This window comes from Perna viridis, chromosome 2 (assembly GCF_037379345.1).
Source record: "Perna viridis isolate PV_CMFRI_1.1 ecotype Kerala chromosome 2, ASM3737934v1, whole genome shotgun sequence".
NCBI classification, from domain to species: domain Eukaryota; kingdom Metazoa; phylum Mollusca; class Bivalvia; order Mytilida; family Mytilidae; genus Perna; species Perna viridis.
Window position 1 is genome coordinate 53,525,844 of NC_142446.1, and position 24,743 is coordinate 53,550,586.

A 24,743-nucleotide genomic window follows, 5' to 3' on the forward strand; every position below is an offset into this window, starting at 1 on the left:
AAATTTTATGATCGCAAAAACTTAGCAGTTTTATTCCAGTATCATACTTTTGTCATTGCCTTTCTTGACATTTCATGTGATGATCTCTTTGATATTGTACTGCACAGTCCCCTACCAGGAAAGGAAGGCTGGCATCAATTTTTGGGGTCTTGACTTAGACTTTTAGGAATAAGAGTCCAGAAACAAGGATTTTCAAGATGTCAGGAAAATAACTTTATGTGAACAGATCTCTTGAAAAATTGTGCCTCAAATTGAAGGCTGGGATTGTGACTTGAACCAATTAAGAAATGAAGGGCCAAAAATAAGTATTTTCTTGATGTCCTATTAATAACAACTTGAGTAATGAAAATTCAATCTCTTTGAGATTGTGTCACAAAGTGCCAAACTCTGAAATGATCAAAACAATAATACTTATTTCGAGAGGGCAACTCATCTTCACCTCACACAAATCAAATAAAAAATAGAGGTAATTTAGAATGTCCTCATCATTAAATAATAGTAGTATATGTACATACAGCTGTTGGGAGAGTAATCAAGGGAACCAAGGTTATAGCGGTAATCAAAACAATGCTATCCACGGACGAAGACCAGACATGGAAAACAGACACACACAACAAAGAATACAAAGCAATGGGACTATTCCAAAGAGTAGGGAAACTGTGTACAAAGTATGTATGAAAAGTTCAGCCTGAGGTTTAGGAATAAAAAGATCATTATTTACAGCATTTTGCGAATAGTATGGATTTAATTCTGTGAGAAATTTTCTGCTTTAAAGAAGCCTGAGATTGATTTAAGGATTGTAACTTGAACCGTGCAGGAATTTCGGCTAAAAAAGGAACCACTCAATTCTGATCAAGTTATTATTTGGTGTCAAATACTTAATTGCAATCAAAATTCAGAGCTGAATCAAGCTTGAGTGGTGTGTCCATACTTGTCCTAACTGCTCAATGCAATCTGCAAAGTATTTTATTTACCTTGGTCAGATAATGTATGGAAATATGCAGGAAACTAATGAATTTCAAGTATGAAAAAAATTCATATGAAGGCTTTTAATATCAAATTTATTTTTTAACAACAATAATTTACTTCAGTTAAAGACTATAATAAATAAAACTTGAAGCACTAATAAATTTATTCCATAGAGATATTAATTAAACTGCCAATAAATAACACCTAAGTCTTAGTTCAAAATGTTTCTCCATGCAGGGTTTTTGACCATGATTTGGCACTTCTTTCTTTAGAGGAGTATTGTTTATGAATATTGAAAACAATCATTTCTTCTTAAAGAATGAGGTCAGCGCAGCCTGTTTTCCAGCTCCTGAAGATGGTGGTGATTTCTTCTTTGGAGATGCTTTTTTCTTCTGTAAAGGGAATGTATACACTTTATTTATAGATGACTTGCTTTCTCAAAATGAGTTAATTCAAAATAATTTCAAACAAGGGTTCTGAGAATATTGCAATACATTCTCTCCCTCTTGTCCAAATCCAGAACAAAATAATAACATCAATTTTAACTCAACTAGATATAGATACATACCAAAAATCAAGTCAATACCTCAAAGAATGTTAGAAGTTTTCAGAATATTTAAAGGAGGATTAATATGAAATCCAAATGATACAAAAGTATAGGATGGGAAATCAAGGGAACCAGGATTAGAACAATAATCAGAATGACGATAATTACAGAATATTCAATGATCTTGAGGGCAATATCACAAAATCCCCACTGCATAAGGGTACTGATATGGACCAAGAAAACTGATATTGCCCAAGCTGTAGGTGAGTGGTCCATATCACAACCTACAATGGTTCTTCATAAGGGGAATAACTCACCACTAAGTAGTGGTCCAAATTTTTGGTACTGACTATCAATACCAGATTATCACACTAGTTACTTTCAACACTTTGGATTTCTAAACATCAGCTGATTGACGTTTAACCAATACAATGTTAGAATTTATTACTGATATACAATAATCCAAGAATAATGACAAAAAATATTGATGTTCACAAGTAAAAACATGAAATAACCAAATTAACACAAACATAGAAAAAGGAAGTAATTGAGCAACCTGTACTCAACTATTTGGAGCATGGAAATCAAAAGAATGTAATCCAGAGACAAAGACCAGACATGGAAAACAGACATACACAACAAAGAACACAAAGTAACTAAAATCATACATACTAAGTAACAAAAGCAAATGAGCAACTCGGACTCCACTGAAAACTTTGAGCATGGACCAGGTGTACCGGTAGGGTAAGTGTCCTCTGCTTTTCTAAAAAGAAACACCCACAGAAATGCCCATTATTTGTGAAGTCAAAGGTAGACCAAAGAAGAATATTGACATGGAAACACCATAATGATCCACGAGTTCATGGTGACAACAAAAAAACTTAAATAGCGATAACGTTAATCTTGTAGCATCATAAACCTGTTCCAGAAGCCTATCTGTAAGATGTCAAGCATGGTATGATTAGTCAATAGAGAATATGTTCATTTCTTGTGGACACTTACTCAAAATACTAAATTTCCTGACTCGCATGCTGATATTTTTCCTGTTTATAAATCAATTAACATTCAGACAACATAGACATTTTCTACTCAACTTTGATATTGTTTATTCTTAAGGAAAAACTGCAATCATCAATGATAATGGAATAAATCACATATTTCTTTTGATAAGACAAACCTTAGGGGACAGTTTAGTTTGTTGTGGGGTCTGTTTCTTTGGAGGAGGTTGATCTACTTCTGAAGCAGATTCACTTTCCCATACCTTCTCTGTTACTGAAAAAAATGTATCATAAAAGTACAGGTAAGGTTAGTATATGGGTCCTAGAAAGTCTTGTATCTAAGGCTGTGTGAAGCTGTGATTAATGGTTGTCAAAGTATATTTGACAAAATACAATGATACTGTATTCTGTTCTGTTGTTATGATTTTCTTTTTTTGAGTATCTATTTTGAAGTCTGGTTTTATCAATGAAGAGTTCTTATCTGGTTCTTACACAGTAACAGTTCTGTTTTCTTTTGTAAAGATGCCAATACAAACTTGCCATTTAGTATGAGCTTTTTGATCCCACATTACCTGTTGCAGTCATAGTTTCAGACATTGTATTAATTTCCCTATTTTTTCAGCTCTTTCTTTTTGGCAATACTATAAATTACCCAAAATAAAAATCATACCCATATAGCCTTCATCATCCATAAATGTTTTTGGTACAAGTTTTCTTCTCCTTATCCTTCTCCTTTCTCCTGTTTCAGGAGGAGACTCCTCCTGTGGACTTTCTTCCTTGGTTTTTTGTGGTATTGGAGATTCTGGTTCAGGTTCTGGAGATGGTTCTCTAACTGGACTAGGTATTGGGCTCTCATAGTCCATTTCTATCAAAATATCAAACGTTCTTTCTCAGATTTTAAAAAGAATTGTAAAATAAAAGGAAATGACATACATTTTACACATCTTATGACCATAACCTAGAAGATCATCACAGTAGCACAGGCAAAACCAAAAGTTGGAGGTATTGTCATGCCCAATATATCCACACTGGCACAGAAAGCAACCAAAATTACTTACAACTTATATCCCATCTATTTAAAGCAACATACCAAATTTGAAATCAATCCATTCATTCGAAGTTGAGATTTTTTTATGGAAAAGGTGATTCTAATAAACTATTCACTAGTTGAGTGGTTGTATAATTTATTTTAGACATTTTTGAACTAGAGATTATTGTCTGATTATACTAATTTTCTAACTACCTTCTTCATCACTGCTGTCTATAATGGCAGCTTTTATTCTTCTTCTCTTCTTCTGACTGTCATCATCTGTAACAAAATAAATTAACATAAAGAATTAAAAAAGATTTTTTAACTTTGTCTTATGAATCTATTGTACGAAGGAATAAACAAGTAGCTCCGGAGGTAGATTGACCAGAAATACATGCAAAAAATTGCTATATTTTTGTTATGTTCATGCAAAAGACATCATTTTAAATATTGGAACAATGTCTCAAATGACTTAAAAAAAGACTACCATGTCATACATACCTGATTCATGAACAGGTTTAGACCTTTTGCCTTTTCCCTTTTCAACAGGTTGTCTGAAAAACAATGAGAGAAAAAACATACAATATCCCATTACTAGTATTGATATATAAGTTTTTGTGAGTTGTATTTTTACAAACTACTCAATACTTGTGGAATTTGAGTACCAATTAAGTGCTTGCAAGTACATAAATTCCATATTATTCTTTTTCTTCAAAAATTGTAATCTTAATACAATATACCCCTAACAATACCTCCTTGCAAAGAGTCACCCTATCTGTCTGTTTCTCCATTCACCAGTCCACATGTTTTGTTACTCCTACACCGTAGAAATGTAGTAAACTTTGGCCTCATATGTAGATGTACATGAAGGAAGTTTATACTTTAGTCTTTTTAAAGGTTCAGTTTTTTTTTTTTTTTCCAAGACATTCGGTCCTGAAATGGCATACTATTTTTAGAATCAAACCAAGTTTTGCCGTCCATTTTGACCTGAATCAAGAATCAAGAAATCTGTTTGGCGTTCCAGATTTTTTTACTGGTCCTGTCACAGTTTTACTGGTGATATCCGACAGTCCGACGAACCTTCGGAAAGACTGAATTTAAATCATGAACGGGGAGATAATCAAACTTAAATGTTTTGAGTGTTAACATCTCATATGCACAATTTCTTAAATGCCTTATTTATTTTGATAAATTCGTTTAGGCATCATATGTGCATGAAACAAGTTATTGTCCGATTCCTGAAACTCAAAAAAAGGGATAATCCAAATTAATGTACACAGAAGACAAGCATTACTCCTCTTAAACTGCTAAATACATTTTGATGACGTTAGGCAGGGAATGTAGATGTGTGTAGGTCTCCTTCCCCACTTCCAGGTAATATGGACTAAGAGCACCACCCTGTGTAATACTAAATACATTGAACATTAACTTAATTAAGTGCATAATATGTCTATTTGTTGATGAAAAATTGTCAAGATGAAGCTGAAAATGTGTACTTTGTATTAAATATGAAATTCTAACATCATTTATTCTAAGAATGCACAGTGAAAATTTAGAAAAGGGTTAATTGTAAAAGGTAAAGTATTGGAATGTTGGGAGAGAGAAAACTTCAACTAATCCTACCTTTTATGAGGAGGAGGAGATGGTTCCTTCTTTATGACTTGTTTTTCTTCCTCCTTTTTTACTTGTGTTGTCTTTCCATTAGTTTTACCTAAGATCCCAACAGATATTGTTAAACATGTACAGTGTATCTAAAAAATTTTCATTTTTTTTTAAAATTTAATTCAATTCTCATAACATTTCACATGTTTCTCTGATTTTATTTCTATTTGATATACATGTACCTATAAAACAGGCAATACACAGTGATCAACAAAAGTAGTCCACTTAGCTTTGGGCATAGCCTATATATTGGAATAGCTCGAAGATGTGTTTCATTGACTCATTAAACATCTTGTATAAAGCTGATTATCCAATGAAATTGGCGTATTTTAATGATATATACAGTAAATGTAGTCGCAGCATCCCTTCCCACATAAAATATTAAAGAACCTCAGTGAGCACACTCACATACCCCAAGCATCCCCATGTTGGATACTCAGGTAAATTTGTTCGTAAAAGAAATACATGTAGAAGGACCTATGATTAAAAAAAAAAGGAATAAGAGTGTTTTTTAGGCTTTAGACCTTTATCTTCTAACTAAATTCTGTTACTCAAAATGGGAATGGAAGTTTCAAACTCCAGACTGAGAATTCTTTGAGTTTTAGTAAATCCAAAGTAAATATCATCGTAGCGAAACAAAACAATTGACCAGTAATTTATCATGGTGAACTTATATACCATAAATCATGTCATAATCTACAGGCATTTAGAAAAAAAAGTCTGGAAAACTTTTTTGGTTGTTGTGAACTTTGCTAAGGTCAAGGCCCGTAATTTCAGTAAAAATCATCAGAGCACAACGAAATCTAAACTTGACCTGTAACTTAATATGGTGAACTATTACATCACAAATCATGTCAATATCTACAAGCGTTTAGAAAAAAAGTCAAGAAAACTGTTATTTCTGTGAATTTTACTCAGTTCAAGGCCCGTAATTAAAAATCATTGGAGCGAAACGTAAGTTAAATTTGACCTGTAACTTAAAGTGGTGAACTTATATACCAAAAATCATGTCAGTATCTGCGAGCGATAGGAAAGTCAGGAAAACTGAAGATGGACTGACGGACGGACTGATGGACGGACTGACGGGTCAAAAACATTATACCCATCGCAACTTCATTGCACGGGGTATAATATTATCCATTATTGAATGCCAACATCAACAATTATCTTTTTATGTGACAAAAACTAAAGCACCATCAAACACAATTAAATATTGAAATGAAAGTGTCAAAAATTTCTCTTTCCATGTGGGTGATTCTCCCTCATTGACACTGTCTCATGTAAAAAGCAAATTTTTATGTAAAATTTATTTTTTTAGTATTTTTCACAGACAGTAAAGTAACCAAAAACTTCCCACAAATCTGACGTTTTTATGTGGGAGATTCTAAATTTTCATTAATTTTGTAGGAGTCTCCCCCCCCCCCACCCCCTACTGTGGCAGGATTAGGGTTAAAAGGTTTGCATAGGCAAAATCAATTTCACATAAATGTTCATTTATTGACCTGCCATCCATCAACCAGACTCACATTCATATAAAAAAGTATCAAACATTACCTGACTGTTTTGAGAAAAAGTTTGCTACGCCTCCTTTCTTGTTACCAGAGTCCTAAATAACAAACAATTTTTAAATTAAATTATGATTTTAAGTATCCATTTATATCCATGATATTAAAAAAAAAATTGGCACATTACTAGAGAAATCACACAACTTTACTTTCTCAACTGCTAATATGAACTAGTGCATGAATAGCTTTGTGGGAGCTACACAAATACCCCATGTAAATGCTGAACCCAGAACTGTAAGAGCAAAATTAGAATGGACATTTCAAATTAAGTGTTTTTAAGAAGTCATTTTATATACATAACCAAAGTTGATAATGCCTTTATACTGCAAATAAAATGTTTCAAAGTGCACAGCCTGATATGAGTGCACAGCTTGTGGGCAATAACAGACACAACATCAAGACAGATTTTAACTGACAGAATGTTCAGACAGCAACAATCTGTGCTAAAAATTATTTAAACATTGAACTAAAGACTGAAATTTCATAGTTACAGTACTGTGACAGTACCACTGTTAGTGGTGTTCCAATTTTCGTGGTTTTCGTGGGTAGGCCAAAACATGAAATTTGGTTCCCAAGTAAAAGGAGATTTCCATTGATGTGCATAATGAAAACCACAAATTCAAGAATCCACAAACTTATGTTTCTTCCCTAATCCACGAAAATTGGTATCCACAAATTAAAGAACTTTGACAGTATACTGTGAAACCTGTCTAAACTGATCCCTGAATAAATCAGTAACTTGTCCTAAACAGACATCTTCTAAAGTCAATTCATATACATTTCAATGCATTTTGAACATATCAAGCAAAAAACTGCCTACACAGAACAAACTGTCTCCCAAAGGGACTCACTTTATTCAGTTTTTACTGTATTAATGTCTGTAGAAATTAACAAACAAGTCAAGACATTTTCAGAATTTTTCTAGAGACTTTTGATGAGTAACCATTATTATTATAGCTCAGTATACTTTTTCTTTTTTCTAAATTTATGTGAATAGTTTTACTATCCTGATGAGTCGCGAACCAAAAGACTATTGACTAGTCAATAGTTTCATAACTATTTTCCCTACCTGAAATTATTTATCCACAAGTGTGGATACACCTCAGGCTGTAGTTGTTAAACTTACTATTCCCTTCATACTCAGTCAATAAGTATAAACTATTACCTTAGATGTTTTCTGTTCTTTTTCCTTTATTTCTTTTTCTGGTTCAACCTTTTTCACAGGAGATTTTTCAGTCTTCTTAGCCTGGTTAGCAAACATACCAGCAATGCCTGCCTTTTTCTGTGGTTTATTTGAAACTTTCTGTGACACAAGACCATTTTCTTTATTCTCTTGAGTATTTTCATTGACCTGGAAAAAAATTAGACATTTTCTATTTCATATGATTGTGCATCAGTGATACAAATCTGATTTCTTGCCAGTCAAAATGCTATAGTCATTTTAAGTTATAACTACTCTGCCCTTATCAGTTTTGGATAAACAAACTTGGAAAAATTAATATATATATATATCCTAATACAAGCAGGATTATATTAGATAGCAAATAAATTTAAAATCTATCTTTTTTGTAAAGTGACGAAATGGCAGCAATAATAGTAAGCAATAATTTCTCAATTAACAGTAAAACATTTCTTTAAAAAAAAAAAACTTTCAATATAAAACTTGTTCAAAAGTTTTTGTGAACAACTAACATGCCATTATAGTAAGAGTTGGTGAACCTTTCTGTTACACCTTGAAGTCTAATGACAAAATGTAAGACACAGGGATTCAATAGTTATATTCCAATATTAATTATTTTACTTTGTCATTTTTATTGTTTATATTTTTTATCTTTATACTCCCAATTTTTACATTGTTGAAACAGCATCTTATTAATTTACAATTTGTATTTTTTTAATTTCCCACTTGGTATGTTTTACCAGTGACTGAAATTTGCCTGGACTTCACAGCTATTGCAAAATGGGAGCACATCTCTAGCTGCTTCCAATAAAATTTTTAAACCTTTTCAGCCATATTTTTTAAAGCTGATCGTCTTGGTAAACTTTATGATTCTTATTATAAAAAGAAATGAAAACTGATCTTTTAAGATGCTTTACCACAACAGACAAGCCAATGTTTCATATCAGGTGAAAGTCTTAAACACATTCAAATCATAAAAAAACATTCATTGCCCTTATTAAATTTATCCCTAGTCTGACAGTTTTAAACAGTTCAAACAAACCTGTTTCATTGACTCTGTACTCTCTTTTTTAATTTTCAAATGAGCTTCGATCTCAGCTGTAGTCCTCATCTTTGCAGTTGGACATTTAATTGAGCTGACTCTAAAAACAAAACAAGATGAACTTAAATCATCTAAAATCAATCCTGCACAATAGTTGTTTATGCATGGATAGAATGGGATATTTTTTTTGGACCATTTATCAACACCCTGCTAATGCTAAAATAAACAGTACAAAACAAAGTTCCAGTATAATTTCCCTAGCATGCAGATGGCATCTAGCAAATCTTTTCCATAATACAATACTCCTTTATCAGCAATTTTATGTAAGACTTCATTCTCTGCACTATGACTAACATAAAATTTCGTGGTTTTCATGGGTAGGCCAAACCATGAAATTTGGTTCAATTCTAGTTACCATCAGTGTATGTTATGGGAGAACAGCATATAAAACATCACAATGTCCCTTTTAATTAATGAAATTTTATAGGCAATGCAACACAATGCACAACAACCAATTGCCCAATTGTATTCTGACCAACCAGCATCAGAGAACTCGAACCTCTCTATAGTCCAAGTCACCTCAGATTGTTTGCGTTTTTTTGCGTTTATTTTTGTAGAGGTGAAATAACATGATTTCCTGCCATATTTTTGGTTCCCTGCTAATTTATTACTTTATGTGGTAAGATTCTTATTAAGTACCAGTTGTAGCATTTTCATTCGGAACTTCTGGTTTTGTCTTTTACTAAAGGTAAAGAGCAGAAATATGGCGGGAAATCATGGTATTTCAGCTCTTCAATTGTGAGATAATAGGGAACATTTCAAAATATCCATAGAAACAAGATGGTGGATAAACAATACATTCAATGCAAAATTCTCGTAGGAAAAATAAATTTTGAATTTTTTCAATCTCGGAGGTAAGAACGAAAAATAATTGTAAGGGAATCGTTGTACAGAACGACATGAATGAAATGGCAAGTTTTTGAAAGGAACCGTCGAGTAATTACAAAAATAAACGCAAAAAAACGCAAACAATCTGAGGTGACTTGGAGTATAGAGAAAAATATTTTTCGCACATCAGCCAGGAGGTGAGAAAATCAATTGAAAATTAGAGAAATTACTATAACTCACATCTGAAATAAATTATGCTATTTCAATCTGTGGTTTTCACCCGTTAAAATGTCACCCACACTTTTATAGTGACATTAACCTTAATGGACATTACTGGTGAATTGGAATATCAATGCACGGATAAAAAAATTTCAAATTATTCTAAAATGATGATTGAAAAATCAACATAATAAACAGGATCATCAATGGATTATCGTGAATAACCAAAATATAATTACTCATAAAAAAAAAAAAAAAGTTCTGCACACTCTTTATTAAATCTATTATTCTATGGCAATCAGGATCATATTTTAGTTATTCACTATTTTAAATTAATTATTATATAATTCATTGACATTTTTACTGTACATGGACCAAGAAAATGTAAATCAAGACTGCTGAAATCATCCCTTGTTAAATTTGTCAACTACCTGAATATCTCTGGCTTAGTAATGGCAGTCCTTTCATGACAGCTATCATAATCTGCACTGTATAATTTATTTTCATCCTGTAAATTGAAAGTACGAAAGTACAATAACTACATTAACTCAAACATTGGCAAACCTATAGTTTTAATTTCATTGTGGTCAATCAAGTCTTCAGGGAAAAACTGTTTTATTTAATTAACAGAGTTTTGTGCTACATGTAAATACAAATCTATATGAAATTCACACACTACCAATTATTATATATTAATAAATATGTAATTTCATATTGGCCCTGTTATAGGTTTGAGGTCTGTCATATTGGTCGAGGCAGTCGTATTGGTCCCGAGGCATTGGAGAGGGCCAATACAGCTGTTGAGGCTAATATGATTGACCGAAACCTATAACAGGGCCAATATAAAAGTACATATTTATTGACAATTTTATTAACCAACTCAACTAGATGTTTTGTAGAGCATGCAGCTTTTAGTCCTGGTGATCAAAGTTCCTAAATAACACAATTCTGAAAGCACATTTTAGATATACAAATGTGCAATTGAAATTATATTCTGCTCTTTTATTTTAGGCATTACAATAGGTTTGCCAGGTGTAATAAATTACTGCTTTGCACATCATAGTTATGTTGGATTTCTTTTTTTTTTCTATGTGCACATCCTTTGATTCTAGTTTGTCTGGTTTATTTTACATAATGTATGTTTTTATATTTAGTCTGAAGCTCCTTAGAGCTTGTGATTGTATTTGAATGATATGCCAAATCAAAATCAAGTGTTCTTACCTTATTCTTAGTTTTTTATTTGTTTGGTTAATTATATACATGTTTAGGTACATATGGATAAATAATCCAGCAGGATAATGAAGTGATAATATCTAATTCGAAATGGCGGGGTCAAACGACCGAAAGTTATGAAAAGTATTGGCCTTGGTTTGATCCATATTGGCCCCGTATAGATGCCCGGTTTGAATTCATATCAATTGGTCAGTTTTAGGACGCTTACCCTACCAGTGCACCTGGTCCATGCTCCCAGTTTTTAGTGGAGTGCGAGTTGCTCATTTGCTTTTGTTACTTTGTATGTATGATTTCAGTTACTTTATGTTCTTTGTTATGTATGTCTGTTTTCCATGTCTGGTCTTTGTCCCTGGATTACATTCTTTTGATTACCGCTATAACCTTGGTTCCCTTGATTACTCTTTTAGACATATTTTAAGATATTTTAAATTATTAAAACAATTCATTCAATCAACCAAATCAAAAACAATAACTTACAAAAAAAAAAAACAAAGTCACATATACATTGTACAAAAAATCACATATACATTGTACAATCTTTAGAAATATGTAATTTGGCATCTGTTTACACAAAGGACAAATAATGAATTGATCTTCATACATGTAATAATATACAATGTACCTGAACTTTAGATTTGCCTACACTATAGATGTGTGAGCTGGTTATCACAGAAAAAGTTGACTTCACAGCTTCTAAACTTTCCTCTGGTATTACCATGCATTTTAAACACTGAAATATAATACATGAATAGTCTATTAAACTGAAACATTGGACTACTTGACAATATTTTGCATCAAAATAAGTCTATTCATTCAATTCACTAGAAAATACAGACAAAAAACAACTCCATACAACAAAAATCAAGAATTGCATGGAACTTTTTCTTTGTTATATCAGCAATATGTATTTTTGGTAATGTTATTTTTAACTTTTGGGGTAAAAAAATTTAAATTTCGTTTCTTAAAAAGTTTATTTTATCATATATAGTAGTACACTTATAATTGACATATTTTTGTTTTATTCCCATTTGATTATGGAAATCAATATTTTTCTGGTTTTATAGAAAACTTGTAAGTAGTAAAATACTGTTTAAAATCTGTCTTTCATTAGGGACTTTGGCTTAAAACATGAAGTTAAAAATGTCATGAAAAATGGCAAAGTCCAACAAAATAGAGAGTTGATATCAGACAGCAACCAAAGTCACTTAAAATGTATGCACCATCTATACAAAGCCACATACCAAATTTGAAAACAATCCATGCATTTAGAGTTGAGGTAATTGCAATAAACAGATGGACAGAATAACAGACAGATAGATAGACAAGATGATTTCAAGATACAGATACAGTATACCATCCACTTATTGCATGGGGTATAAAGTTACTAAGAAAAGAACCCCAAATCTTTTGATTTTTTTTTTATTTGGAAATTCGGACTAACTTTTTTTTAATATATTTTGTTTATAAATTTCCTTGAAAATAGTATACCTTCTTCCCATCACCAATCTCTGACAGTCCAGATATAAAGTACGTAACAAACAAATTGTCATTATCTTTGCTATTTCTTTGGTTCTGTACAAAGGAATATAGCATCCTGAAAAAAGAATGACACAGATGGGTGGAGGAGAATGTAAATTTTAATATCGACTAAATAGAAATATTTTGGTCACAATTAAAATTTTTTGAGCATTTTCTTAAACTATATACTTGGGAAATTAACACTTCTTGTACATTTACTCCCATAATCTGTCTGAAAACTGAACACATTTAATCAGACAGTTTTAAAAAATGTGTAAGACTACATGTGTAAATTATTTCATCACCTTTTGATTTAAACATTTGCCTGTTATATCTTCTGAATGCCATGGGGAAAGTTGACAAAAAAAATGTTTAATTCATTATAATATTGGATTTTGTTGGTGTTCTGTGTTAAATTAAAATTTTATGTAAATGTATGCAAAAGCAACAAAATTATTCTCAATGTGAAATGTGACTACAGATGAAAAGGAGACAATTCATAAGGAAGAAAAAGGATTGTATATACTTACTGTTTAGCTTTGTTTACATGTACTTTAAGCATCAGGCTTACGTACTTATATGTTACCTGAAAGTACATATATAATATCAAGATACTTTGTATTTTTAGCAAGGTTGCCAAATTTTTAATTTGCAAATACATGAAGAAGAAAATCTAAAAGATCAAAGAGAGAAAAAAACAATAAATTAAAGAATAAACAAATCTGTGTAAATTGTAACAAATTATAAGTATTGAATATTTTTTAAAACTTCATGTAGTTCAGTGTATATAACTGAATTGTTAGTCATTTTTGGGGGGTCTCACTGCATTGAAAAGAAAATTCTTTTAATTTATTTTATCATTTTTTTTAATCTTGCAAAAGACATTTGTAGGGACACCTACACCTTACAACAACTTTTCAATGGATCTCAATGACTCACTGGAATTTCATCTTCATTTGATTTGACAGCAATTTTCAAAACATGACCATAGAAAATTTTGAAAATGGCAGAAAAATTTCCATTTTATCCCTAATTTTCCTGTCTGCAGAAGAACTGGATAATTATGTGGTTTCAAAGTTTATATTGGTTTCTAGTTCTAACAAAACCAATAATGAAAATGTGCATTGTCCCAAATTCTTTTTCTAGCAATACCATGATTCAGTGGGACAGGGAATATATTTGATACAGAGTATATCATATAATACTTTGTAGTTACATGTATTTACTGGTTTAAACAGGGTCACTCCCTGGTTTAAATTAGGGCAATTATATTTGTGTGGGCATATTCATAATTCCTCTCAGAAAACTTCAAGCAACTAGAATTTTTTAGGGTTTATATATAGGTATTTATTTTCTTTTTTCAGTTATACAATGCACACTTATTGTTTTACTCAAAATGACCCCACATTTGTCTCCAAATAACCTTTTGACATCAATGAAACAATATGTAATTTTAAATTGTGAGGGTCATTAATCCTTAAGCTGAAGGAGAATTCAGTGCAGAAACAACAGGAAGATATTTTATTTTTTCTTGATGGACTCCACAAGTGTAAGTACGTCTGTTGTACTGGTACATGGACTTCATGTCAAAATACTCTTGATAGGAATAAGGAAACATAAGGGAATGGAATTTTTTTGAATGATTAAAATTGAATTGGTTTAAATAGCTAGTGAATATGATGTGCATACAGTGTTTTTCTCGTCTAGTATCCATTCCTCCAGATTTTCGAGGTAAATATCGTCAACCAAACTCATTTTTTTGTTACTCGGCTTTAGTTTCACTTTCGTTTTCCCGCAAAATCAGTGTTGTTCAGAAGCATTGAATAAATTACGGTATGTGCATGCATTCAAACAATTCATTGACTTGGATGAAAAATGTAAACAAAAATGGAGGATACGAGCTCCGTCTGCAAGTAGATATTGAAGAATAAACGACAATACTGCTTCAAATGGCAAGTGATGATGCTGTTAGAGCGACGAATGATGATGCTGCACAATGTAAAAGATTTGCAGTTGAAAAGGGGTACTGGAAAGACCCATTTATCCCATTATTGACTCAAAGGAGCCAGATAAAACATGCTCCAGAAATTAATCGTGGTTACTATGCGCGTGTGATGGCCATCAGGACGTTTCTTCGAAAATTTATTCAGGTATATTTAAAATTCAGGCATTTAAATGCCACCAGTATCTTTCATGTATATTGATATGGCATGACAGTCTACCTAAGTACCTGCATCGTAGAAAGAGTAATTAAGGGAACCAAGGTTATAGCGGTAATCAAAAGAATGTAATCCAGGGACGAAGACCAGACATGGAAAACAGACATACACAACAAAGTAACTAAAATCATACATACAAAATAACAAAAGCAAATGAGCAACTCGGACTCCATTAAAAACTGGGAGCATGGACCTGGTGCACTGGTAGGGTAAGCGTCCTCTGCTTTTCTAGAAACGCCCGCCGAGTTGATCATAAAAAGTCAAGTCCGGGGTAGACAAATGAGGAAAGGAAAACTATGACCTGTTGAGTAAATCAGTTTTCATGGTGCAGATGGATACACCATAACGATCCACGAGTTCATGATGACGACCATAAAACTTCTGTAGTGATAACTTCAATCTGGTAGCAACATAACCCTGTTCCAGAAGCCTATTTGTTAGAGTTCTAGTGGGATACAAAAAGTCTGCGTAGTTTCGGCAAGCTCTGACATAACATATCAGTTGTGATATGAACACTCCATACGCAGGTGCTGAAAGGGATGTTGCCACAGATGAAAGGAAAGTTGACAATTTTGAATGAAAAGTCATCATGTTTTTTGTAAAGTTTGGTCAATAGTTTTCCTTTTCCATCGATTTCTAAGTTTAGGTCAAGATATGAGGCTGACTTCACAGTGTCTGTAGTATCCTTTATCTCAAGTTCTTCGGGGTAGATGCAATGTATCAAATCCCCGAAATTAGGATTGTTTAAAGATAATACATCATATATATAGTGGAAACTTAGATTAAAGGATCTAGAAGGTGGCAAATTTTAATTGACTTGCTTAAAGGATTACAATGTACAGGTCAAGATGTAGTTCTTGCCAACAGATATTTTGTCCTCTCCTGTGAAACAAGTTCATGCCAAAAATTTAAGGAAAAACGTCTAACAGATTGCTGAAAATTCCCACTCAAAAATGAGCTATCATACAATAGTTTTCATTGAGGAATAAAATTTTGGTAAGCTAATTGGCGAGAATTGCTTCTTTCTAGAAAATGGCGAGATCTACTCTCTGACAAGTAATTCCAAAATTCATTTTCATTGCAATGTTAGTAATTGAGTAGGAAACTGATGGTATAGTTTAAGAAGTTGTTTCACATACATGTACATTGTATGAGCCTCCACAGTCCTGTTTTTAAGGGTGTCTCCCTTCCTCCTGCATGATAGCTCAAACTCCTATTTTAAAATATATCCTTGTAAATGAAAAAAAAGTGGCATATATGCGGATATTAAACATTTGATATCGAGTAATCTCAATTTATGTTTAGGTTAATTAATGAATTTACTGATTTGACATGGAGTGAGTTTACAATAGTTTTCAGGTTTCATGTGTACAAGTACAAGTTTCGATTTTAAGTAATAAATATAGAATTTTAGTGTCATGATTACCATGAGTAAGTTTGAGATAATATATTTATTTTACAGATGAATGATGGTAACTGTCAGGTTATTAATTTAGGAGCAGGATTTGATACAACCTATTGGTTGTTTAAATCAGAGGGAGTTGTTGCTAAATCTTTCATAGAGATGGACTTCCCAACTGTTACTTCTAAGAAATGTCATTTCATAAGGAGAGGAGAAGCTCTACTGAAAAGCATTGCTTCAGAAGGTATCAATGTACATTTGTATTTGTAGTAAATTTCAAGCTTTTAATTTAACTTTACTTGTACATTGTGTAAAGGAAATCTAATATTTTGGGTTTTTTTTTCATTTTTTAAACCATGTATTTAAAAATTTGTTTGCACATTGTAATTTGCAAAATAAAATTCATCGAATGAGTTACATCATGTACAACTGTTATAGCCTTTATAACAGTTTACCACTCTAATTGATTTAAATTCCTCAGGGAATGTTTTTGATTTAAAATTCCTGGAGATATGTTTCAGTGGTATTTAATTGTCATTTCCAGAGTTTAGACCATGGCATAGGCTTTTTTCAGTTTCCTTTCTAGTTCCTTTTCTACACCTTTGTTAGTTGCTGATTCTTCCATGTGTGTACAGTTTAGTGTGACAACCCTTTTTTTCATATCTGTTTATTCAAGCTTTTTGTTAGAAATGAAACCCTCATTTTCATTCTTTTGCAGATGAAGATATACAGATGAGTAAAACAGATATTCATGGACAGGACTACCACTTAGTTTCAGTGAATCTTCGAAATATAAATGAAGTAGAGAAAAAGCTACATGACTGCCATATAGACAAAACATTACCAACTGTGTTTGTAGCTGAATGTGTCTTGGTGTATATTGACTTGGATATGACTAATGCTCTACTGAAATGGATGTCTAGTAACTTTACTACCACTTTTTTCCTGAACTATGAGCAGGTTTGTATAAAGGCTCTGTTATGTAAAAATATATATTTAGACTTTTCTAGTCTAATCATATACAAGAAACGTAAAAAAAATGTCATAACTATTTACTCCAAACCCAGTTACATGTATCATTGCAAATTTAAAGAATCATAAATGAATTGCCACATGACATGTACTTGAAAGAGGTAGGGGCTATAACACCCACAATCACTCCCAAATTTCCGTAAAATATTTTATGTGTGGTTCATCTAGAATTCTGGCTTATTATGAACAAATGGTGCTGTAACAACACTTTTTTAAAAATGAATTTTCTTAAACCTGATAATATGACCTACATGTAATAGTAACGTCATAATACAGGGTATTTTGTCAGATATTATGAAATTTCTTTAAAAAAAAAACCCTTAATTTACATTGAAAAGATTTTAGAAAAATACATGTAACAAAAATAGCAAACTCTCTTCATTCATTATAGGAATATGCAAGACATATCAAAAGGACCTTTTGATGGAAGGGTGTGAAGGAATCTAATTTTAACTATGAAAGACTAGAAAATAGCTTTTTTTCAATAATTTAATAGTTTGAACCAAAATATCAATATTTATGATGTAGTTTCACAATTTTAATTTTGTTATTCTAAAATCAAGTAGTAAAACAACAGACTGTCTATCATAAGACATTTTTAGCTCACCTGGTCATAGGCCATGTCAGCTATTGCCATCACTTGGCGTCTGTCGTCATCATTGTTAACAATTCTTCAAACATCTCCTCTGAAACTACTAAATGGATATAGATGAAACTTAATATGATTGTTTCTTACAGTATCCTGCACAAAATGACCTTTGGATCTTTGATCTGTTAAATAACATGGCTGCTGTTACTAAAAATAGAACATAGGGTCAGACAGCAGATTTTGCCAATATGTCTCCAAAAGCCTTCAGTTTAACCAAATTCTGACAGGGTAAAAGTGTTCAGCATGATGAGATTTATCTGTGATATAATTTTGGTGAAGATCTGTTGACCCATGTGGAGTTATTGCCATTTTTTGTTGTTTTTGATGTTATTACTTTCAAAAATCTTCTCCTCAGAAACTACTGTTCAGAATTCATTGAAAGTTGGTATACTGTTTTTTAGGGTATCCTGCACAAAATTACAGTTTGGATATTTGATCGATGAAAAAACATGGCCACTGTTACTTAAAATAGAACAAAGGGGTAGAAATACAGTTTTTTGCAAATAACTCAAAAACCGCTGAATTTAGCCAAATGCTGATGGAGAGGTAATATTGTTCTCCATCAGTAGACGGACCTTTGCCAAAATTTTCAAAATTATTTGTTCCCTGTTGTAGGATTTATGGCCCCTGAAACAGATTTTTTGTTGTTTTAATGTGTACAACTCTCTGAATTCAATGGCAACAAAATTTTATAAAAGTTGGCATAATTTTTTTAGGGTTTCCTCCACAAATTGATCATTTAAATTTTTTCATCAGTCAAAAAACATGGCCGTTGTTACAAAAAATAGAACATAGGGGTCAAAATGCTTTTTTTTCTGTTTTTCCCTCAACTGTAGAAGAATAGTGAAAATGAAAGCTATCCATAAGATAAATATGATATTCTGAGTTGACTGGCAGTATTGAATTTAATTTTTTGGGTGGCCATTTTAAAAATGGCTGCCATTTTACGACTATTTTCACCAATTGCTTAGATTCCATCTTTAGGAGACAAGGTGTTTTAAGTTAATGATGATAATAAAAAATTTTTCTTGGTGGCCATTTTTCAGCTAATTTTTATACTTGCTTTGATTTCAACAAAAATTGCTTTATATAGTAAACATTGCCTCCTGATATGAATGGTGATGATGAAAATTTTGGATAGCCATGGTTCAACTTCATTTATGTTCTTTTTCCATAAATCTATACTGGACTAATGCCCCTCAGACCTGGTGGAATAACAGGGTATATGGGGACCCCTGCCCAAATTTTGTCTAGAGGTTCTAAAAACACTTTGAAGGCATTTCCAACATTTTACAGTGCCTTAGGTACTCTTTTGAAATTACAGCATTCTTCAATATATGCTCTTTTTCAGCAATTTTTTGTCAAACATGGTAACAAAGCATGATACTTTTACTTACTTACTTAGTTAATAGGGTATTGTTTGTCAGGTGAGCAATTCAGGCTCTTCGAGAGCCTTTTGTTATAGAGTTACTGTGACTCAATATCTTCAGACTTTTAGCTCTTTTGATGTTGGTTACATGTACCTCCAAGTGATAGTTAATCTGTTTTAGGTCAACATGCATGATAAGTTTGGTGATGTAATGATTGAGAATCTGAAACAGAGGGACTGTTCCTTACCTGGTGTCTCTGCTTGTACTAGTCTAGATACTCAAAAAGCAAGGTATGTAGCAAATTCTATGGTACCTACACTGTAAATGAATACGTCTGTGTTTGTTAATTTTGTGTCGGACACATACAAAATAAATCAAGATTTTGAATATTTTGACACACTTTTCAGCATATTTTTGTGGATACTTTTATTAAATTTTTGAGTACGTATTTATTTCAACATATTTATATACCCCTGCAAACAAAGTTAAGGGTTTTAATCTATCAGTATATGTCTGTCTGTCTGTATGATATGACATTGTCTGCAGCCCCTTCTCTATTCATTAGTTCATGTAATTTGTTCACTTTGTTCCTTCATTCAAGATCTAATGAATCTCAATTGCAGGTGCTGTTTGCCTTGGTCCTATAGAGCTTGTCAGAGGACTTGTAATATTACGCTGAAACGAATTCTGTGACAGTTTTATTAACTATAAAAACAGTTGTGTAATAAAGAAAAAATATTTGCAGTTTTAAAACTTCTGCTAAAACTTCCAGTTTTTGCTCAAATTGCCCAAAGGCTATGTGAGCTATTGCCATCACTTGGTGTCCTGTTATCGTTTTTCATCTGTTTTTGTCGTTAACAGTTTTTCAAAACTTCTTCTCTGAAACTACTTGACCGATTATAACCAAATTGGTATGAATGTTCCTTAGTGTATTCTGCATGAAACTGTTTGGGATTTTTGATCCATCGAAAAAATGGCGGCTGATACTAAAAGAACATAGGGGTCACACAGAAGTTTTTCACATATATCTCCAAAACAATTAGGTTTATCAAAATTCTGACATGAGTAAAAGTGTTCAGCATGATGAGATCTATCTGTTGTCAAATTTCGTGTAAATCTTTTAAGTCTTGTTGAGGTTATTGCATTTTTACCACTTCTTTTTGCTAGTTTTAATGTTAATACTTTTAAAATTTTTTCCTCAAATACAACTGGAAAGAATTCAATGAAAATTTATTTGATTGTTCCTTAAGTATGAGCATGAGGAATTTTTTTCCAAGAATAAACACAGCCTTTTTTACATAAAATAGAACTTTGCTTATCAAGTCAGGTGTGTGATTCAGGCTCTTCCTGTTCCAAATGTACTTTGTTCTTCATGTTTAGAATATAAAATATGTCAGTACTGTCAAAAGATCAGATAAAATAATTAAATAATGGAAGCATAAGTCACTGGAAGTGAAAAAATTGTTGAGCCTTGGTTATTTTTTCCTTATTTAACGATGCCGAATTTGGCCTGTTTTCCATGTTTTTCCTAAAAGAGCCTGTTCGTCTGTATTTGTCAAGTTATTTATTTATCTATTTTTTTTTTACCCCTATTATTGTATAGACAATTGTATACATATTTTACGAAACTAGTTAATGAAAGTGCAAGATTTCCCAGAAAAAAAAAGAGGCTTACAACATTAAAGTTTCAAATTGTTATTGTTGCACCCAAACTGGGTTGAATTTCATTAGTATTTAATGCATTTTTTTTTTTCAGATTTACAGAAACTGGTTGGGAAGGTGCTGATGGTATGGTTATGACCCATGTATATAATGCTCTTCCACATGCTGATGTCAAAAGGTAAGTATAGAACATGCAAATAAAGACTTATGCTCCATTTACAACAGTCAAAATCAGCTATTCAGTGTTTTAGATATAACAAGAACAGGAATGGTATAAATGTCAAAGAGACAACATAACCACTGGGATGAACATGAAAATTTAGAACATAGACTAAGACATGATAATAATATTTTTACATTTGGTTAAACATAGGAATAACAGAGGAAAATCAGGACGAGCTATTGAAATTCTTATGTTTTTACCTAATGCCAATAATAAATCTTCATGCTTTTTAATTTGCCTATAAGGGGCAGAGCTATGTGTACTCAAATAACATTTGACTTTGTCCTTAATGCACCATTTTGTTGTTATATCACTGATATCTCCAACCAGAATATGCGAGACTTCCTATACCACACCCTGTGCATCTACATTTTAAGTTCAAATAAACACTTCCAAACAGCATACATTATTTCTAAACTACATCACTTCTGACCAAACAATTTTGAGATATTCATGTTTCAGAGCATCTATATATTTATTTTGATACGAAATTACCAAAGTATCATAAGACTTGGCTATAAATGGGAGAAAAAAAGTTTTAATGTTAAACACATTTCTGCAGTAAATACAATTTTTGATCTTTTAAACTTCCTGTATTCTTGTATTCAGCATGTATACACATTAATTTGTATTACAGGATAGAGAAGTTGGAATTCATGGATGAAAGGGAATTATTGGATCAACTGTTTTCCCATTATTGTGTCGTATGGGCATGGAAAGATCCAAATAACATTGGACTGTCCAGTATTGACATGACATGAGATGATCAGGCCTGGGTTTCATAAAAAAAAAATCTCAGTTTGAGAATTTCCTCCAATCCTGAGTTTTTCCTTCGATTTTCAATTTTAAGTGATCTGATTGATCAGAATTTGAGTTGAGGAAGGATTTGAAGCAAATCTCATTTTGAGAAATTTTTTTTACGAAACCAGGCGGGCACTGATGTCCTCAAATATGAACAACAGTATTACCGATTATTAACCATAAAAAGTGGCTGTGCTTCATGTATTCAAAACTGAAATGGAAAAACCATTATTGTTTACAGTGTTGTATTGTACAGAGCTGTAATTCTTTTCACATGAAGTCATAAGTGTAAAATTGATCATGAATTATGATGTCGCAATGCTATTTTCTATTGTGATGTCATGATTTAAGAACAACTTTCCTTTTATGACTTTTTGTGAAATCGATGCCTGTTTCACAGCTAAGCAAGCTATAGTTTATTGAGCTTTTGACGTTTGTTGGTTGTGATTCTATGTACTCTGAATAACCTGCCTTCTAGCTAAGGGCTGTTCCATTAATCTGTACAAGGTACCGGGGAAAGGCATCTTTTCCAGGGGCCTTGCCCATAGAAAAAATTTTAAGCTAGGACTTTATATTTCATTCATTTTATCGAGAACTTTGACAACCATTCATGTATAAACTTAAAAGTTTTCACCCTTTGTACCCTGTATGTATGAATGGAACAGCCCTTAATAGCTATATTGTTATATGCCATACAGTTGTTGTTAGAATGTTTGCATGGAAATGTTTTAATTTTGATTGGCTAAGTTGTAATTTTGTTTCAATTTTTTCTAACAATAGATAAAAAACTATATAAAAAAAAATAAGCAGAAAGTTTTTTGACAGGACTATGTTGTATTGATTTTTTCACAAGCAACTAGTGTTATTTTTATTAATTCTGTACAGTTAAAAATGATTTGATATGAAAGAATTGAAATAATAATTATATCAGTGTCCTAGCTAGCCAGATAGAGGAATACAGAGCACTTTCTTCATTTTGATGTGCACTATACCAATCAGAGGAATATAAAAAAGTATTGTAGTTCAAGCAATCTTTTTTTTCTAAAATTTCATGTTAGTTTTACTTATGTTATATTGAAATGCTTACTAGAACTTAAATTAGTTTTACTTCAGTACATTGAAATGCTTACTAGAACTTAAGTTAGTTTTACTTCGGTATATTGAAATGCTTACCGGTACTTGAAATTAGAGTATTCAAGTTTTAAATACATTGTAATACCATTTAACAATAATTTGATCAAGTCTGGCTAAATCACTATGTGCTTATTTAGTATATGGGATTTCTTCAATTAAGACATTTGGTGTTTTTTTTTCATCTCAATGACCAGTCACCTGATATCTTCCTTTTATGTATTGATGTCTTGATAACTATTTTGTTTTGGTATTGACAAGCAGAGATTTATGCCTGATATTAGACTGAAGTTACTGTTATGCTACTATTATCTTTGCTAATTCTCAATAGTGCTTGTAAGTCTCGTCGTGTGCCCCTTAAATTCAGAAGAATGGATCCCTTACTCCTATTCAAAATCATAGGATGTGGATGTTTATATAAAAACTACAATCTTATCAATGAAAACCTCTTATGCATTAATTTAAGGAGGTATACCTAGGATACGGGACATAACTCTTGAAATCAGTGATACATTTTTTCACTAAAGCCTATCAAGCTTTCATTTGAAACAGAATAAAATCAGTCCAAGTTACTTTGATGCTGACATGAGATAGATATAAAATGCAAATGTTGGAATGATTTGTAATAGTTGTGTCCCTTATCCTAGGTCTACCTCCTTAATATGATGATTGAAGTATACAGAAACAACAAACTAAACAAAGCATTCAAATATAAATGAAGAATGAACTTACAAGCCCTATAGAGGAACATATTTGTTAGAAAAAATACTGTGTTGAATAATTTAATTTGTTTATTTACCTTTTTGCTATAAAGCAGACATCTTTAAAAGCAGGGGTGCCAGAAGAGGTTCCTCAGAAAAAGAAGGGTGCTAGAACATTATTTGCCATTTTTGTCAATTTTACACATGAAAATGACAATAAAAATGGAGGTGCAACCCCCTGCACCCACCTCTGGATCCGTCACTGATGAAGTGCATTGTATTATTTATGCTGACATTATGTACTGTTATTTTTGTTTTTTTATTTAAGCATTCTAAACTACAGTGACTTTGTTATTATTACATACAACCTGAGAATATTCAATAATACTATATTGTTAAAACAACTAATGTTGAGCCAGGGGTTTGTAGATCTGGTTTCGGTTCCACAAAACTTGTGAAAAGTTTAAAGTTCTTTGTCAACTTTTATTCTTGTCAGAATCTTGGAAAACATTTAAACCCAACTATTTTCGGTTAGACATCTGTGGCTTTATCAAGTAGTCCTGTGAAGAATTTTCTGTAGACATAGAATCAAATCAACCTAGTATAGTTTTACATCAACAGTTATTGATACTTTCAAAAACAGAAGACCCCAGTCTGCAGAGTGGTGTGAGGGTTTCCCCGTCATTCATCAAAGATCCATGG

General features: G+C 32.1%; 2 protein-coding genes across 2 annotated transcripts; one reads left to right on the plus strand and one right to left on the minus strand.

The window, feature by feature from the left end:
- Positions 1–1,042: 1,042 nt before the first annotated feature.
- LOC148626011 (DNA polymerase delta subunit 3-like) lies at positions 1,043–14,678 on the minus strand. Its single transcript, XM_088569561.1, has 14 exons — positions 14,541–14,678; positions 13,382–13,437; positions 12,822–12,927; positions 11,956–12,063; positions 10,532–10,608; positions 8,994–9,093; positions 7,937–8,122; positions 6,761–6,812; positions 5,168–5,255; positions 4,046–4,098; positions 3,758–3,823; positions 3,185–3,379; positions 2,694–2,788; positions 1,043–1,361 (listed from the first exon to the last, which is right to left on the minus strand). Exons 1-14 carry the CDS (start codon positions 14,604–14,606, stop codon positions 1,272–1,274), a joined length of 1,338 nt encoding a protein of 445 aa, XP_088425687.1. The 5' UTR covers positions 14,607–14,678; the 3' UTR covers positions 1,043–1,271.
- Positions 14,679–14,707: 29 nt separating this feature from the next.
- Positions 14,708–24,381, plus strand: LOC148626012 (leucine carboxyl methyltransferase 1-like). The gene is made up of 6 exons (XM_088569562.1): positions 14,708–15,001; positions 16,533–16,716; positions 17,191–17,432; positions 19,704–19,813; positions 21,280–21,363; positions 22,046–24,381. Exons 1-6 carry the CDS (start codon positions 14,801–14,803, stop codon positions 22,167–22,169), a joined length of 945 nt encoding a protein of 314 aa, XP_088425688.1. The 5' UTR covers positions 14,708–14,800; the 3' UTR covers positions 22,170–24,381.
- The last annotated feature ends 362 nt before the right edge of the window (positions 24,382–24,743 follow it).

Excerpts from the sequence above, each read along its gene's own strand:
- LOC148626012 (XM_088569562.1), top strand. The coding sequence starts at position 14,801 with ATGGCAAGTGATGATGCTGTTAGAGCGACGAATGATGATGCTGCACAA. Across the intron at positions 17,433-19,703 it reads TTTTCCTGAACTATGAGCAG|GTCAACATGCATGATAAGTT; the intron begins GTTTGTATAAAG and ends AATCTGTTTTAG. Across the intron at positions 19,814-21,279 it reads CTAGATACTCAAAAAGCAAG|ATTTACAGAAACTGGTTGGG; the intron begins GTATGTAGCAAA and ends TTTTTTTTTCAG.
- LOC148626011 (XM_088569561.1), bottom strand. The coding sequence starts at position 14,606 with ATGAGTTTGGTTGACGATATTTACCTCGAAAATCTGGAGGAATGGATA. Across the intron at positions 12,064-12,821 it reads AGATTGGTGATGGGAAGAAG|TGTTTAAAATGCATGGTAAT; the intron begins GTATACTATTTT and ends ATTATATTTCAG. Across the intron at positions 4,099-5,167 it reads TCTCCTCCTCCTCATAAAAG|ACAACCTGTTGAAAAGGGAA; the intron begins GTAGGATTAGTT and ends ATTGTTTTTCAG.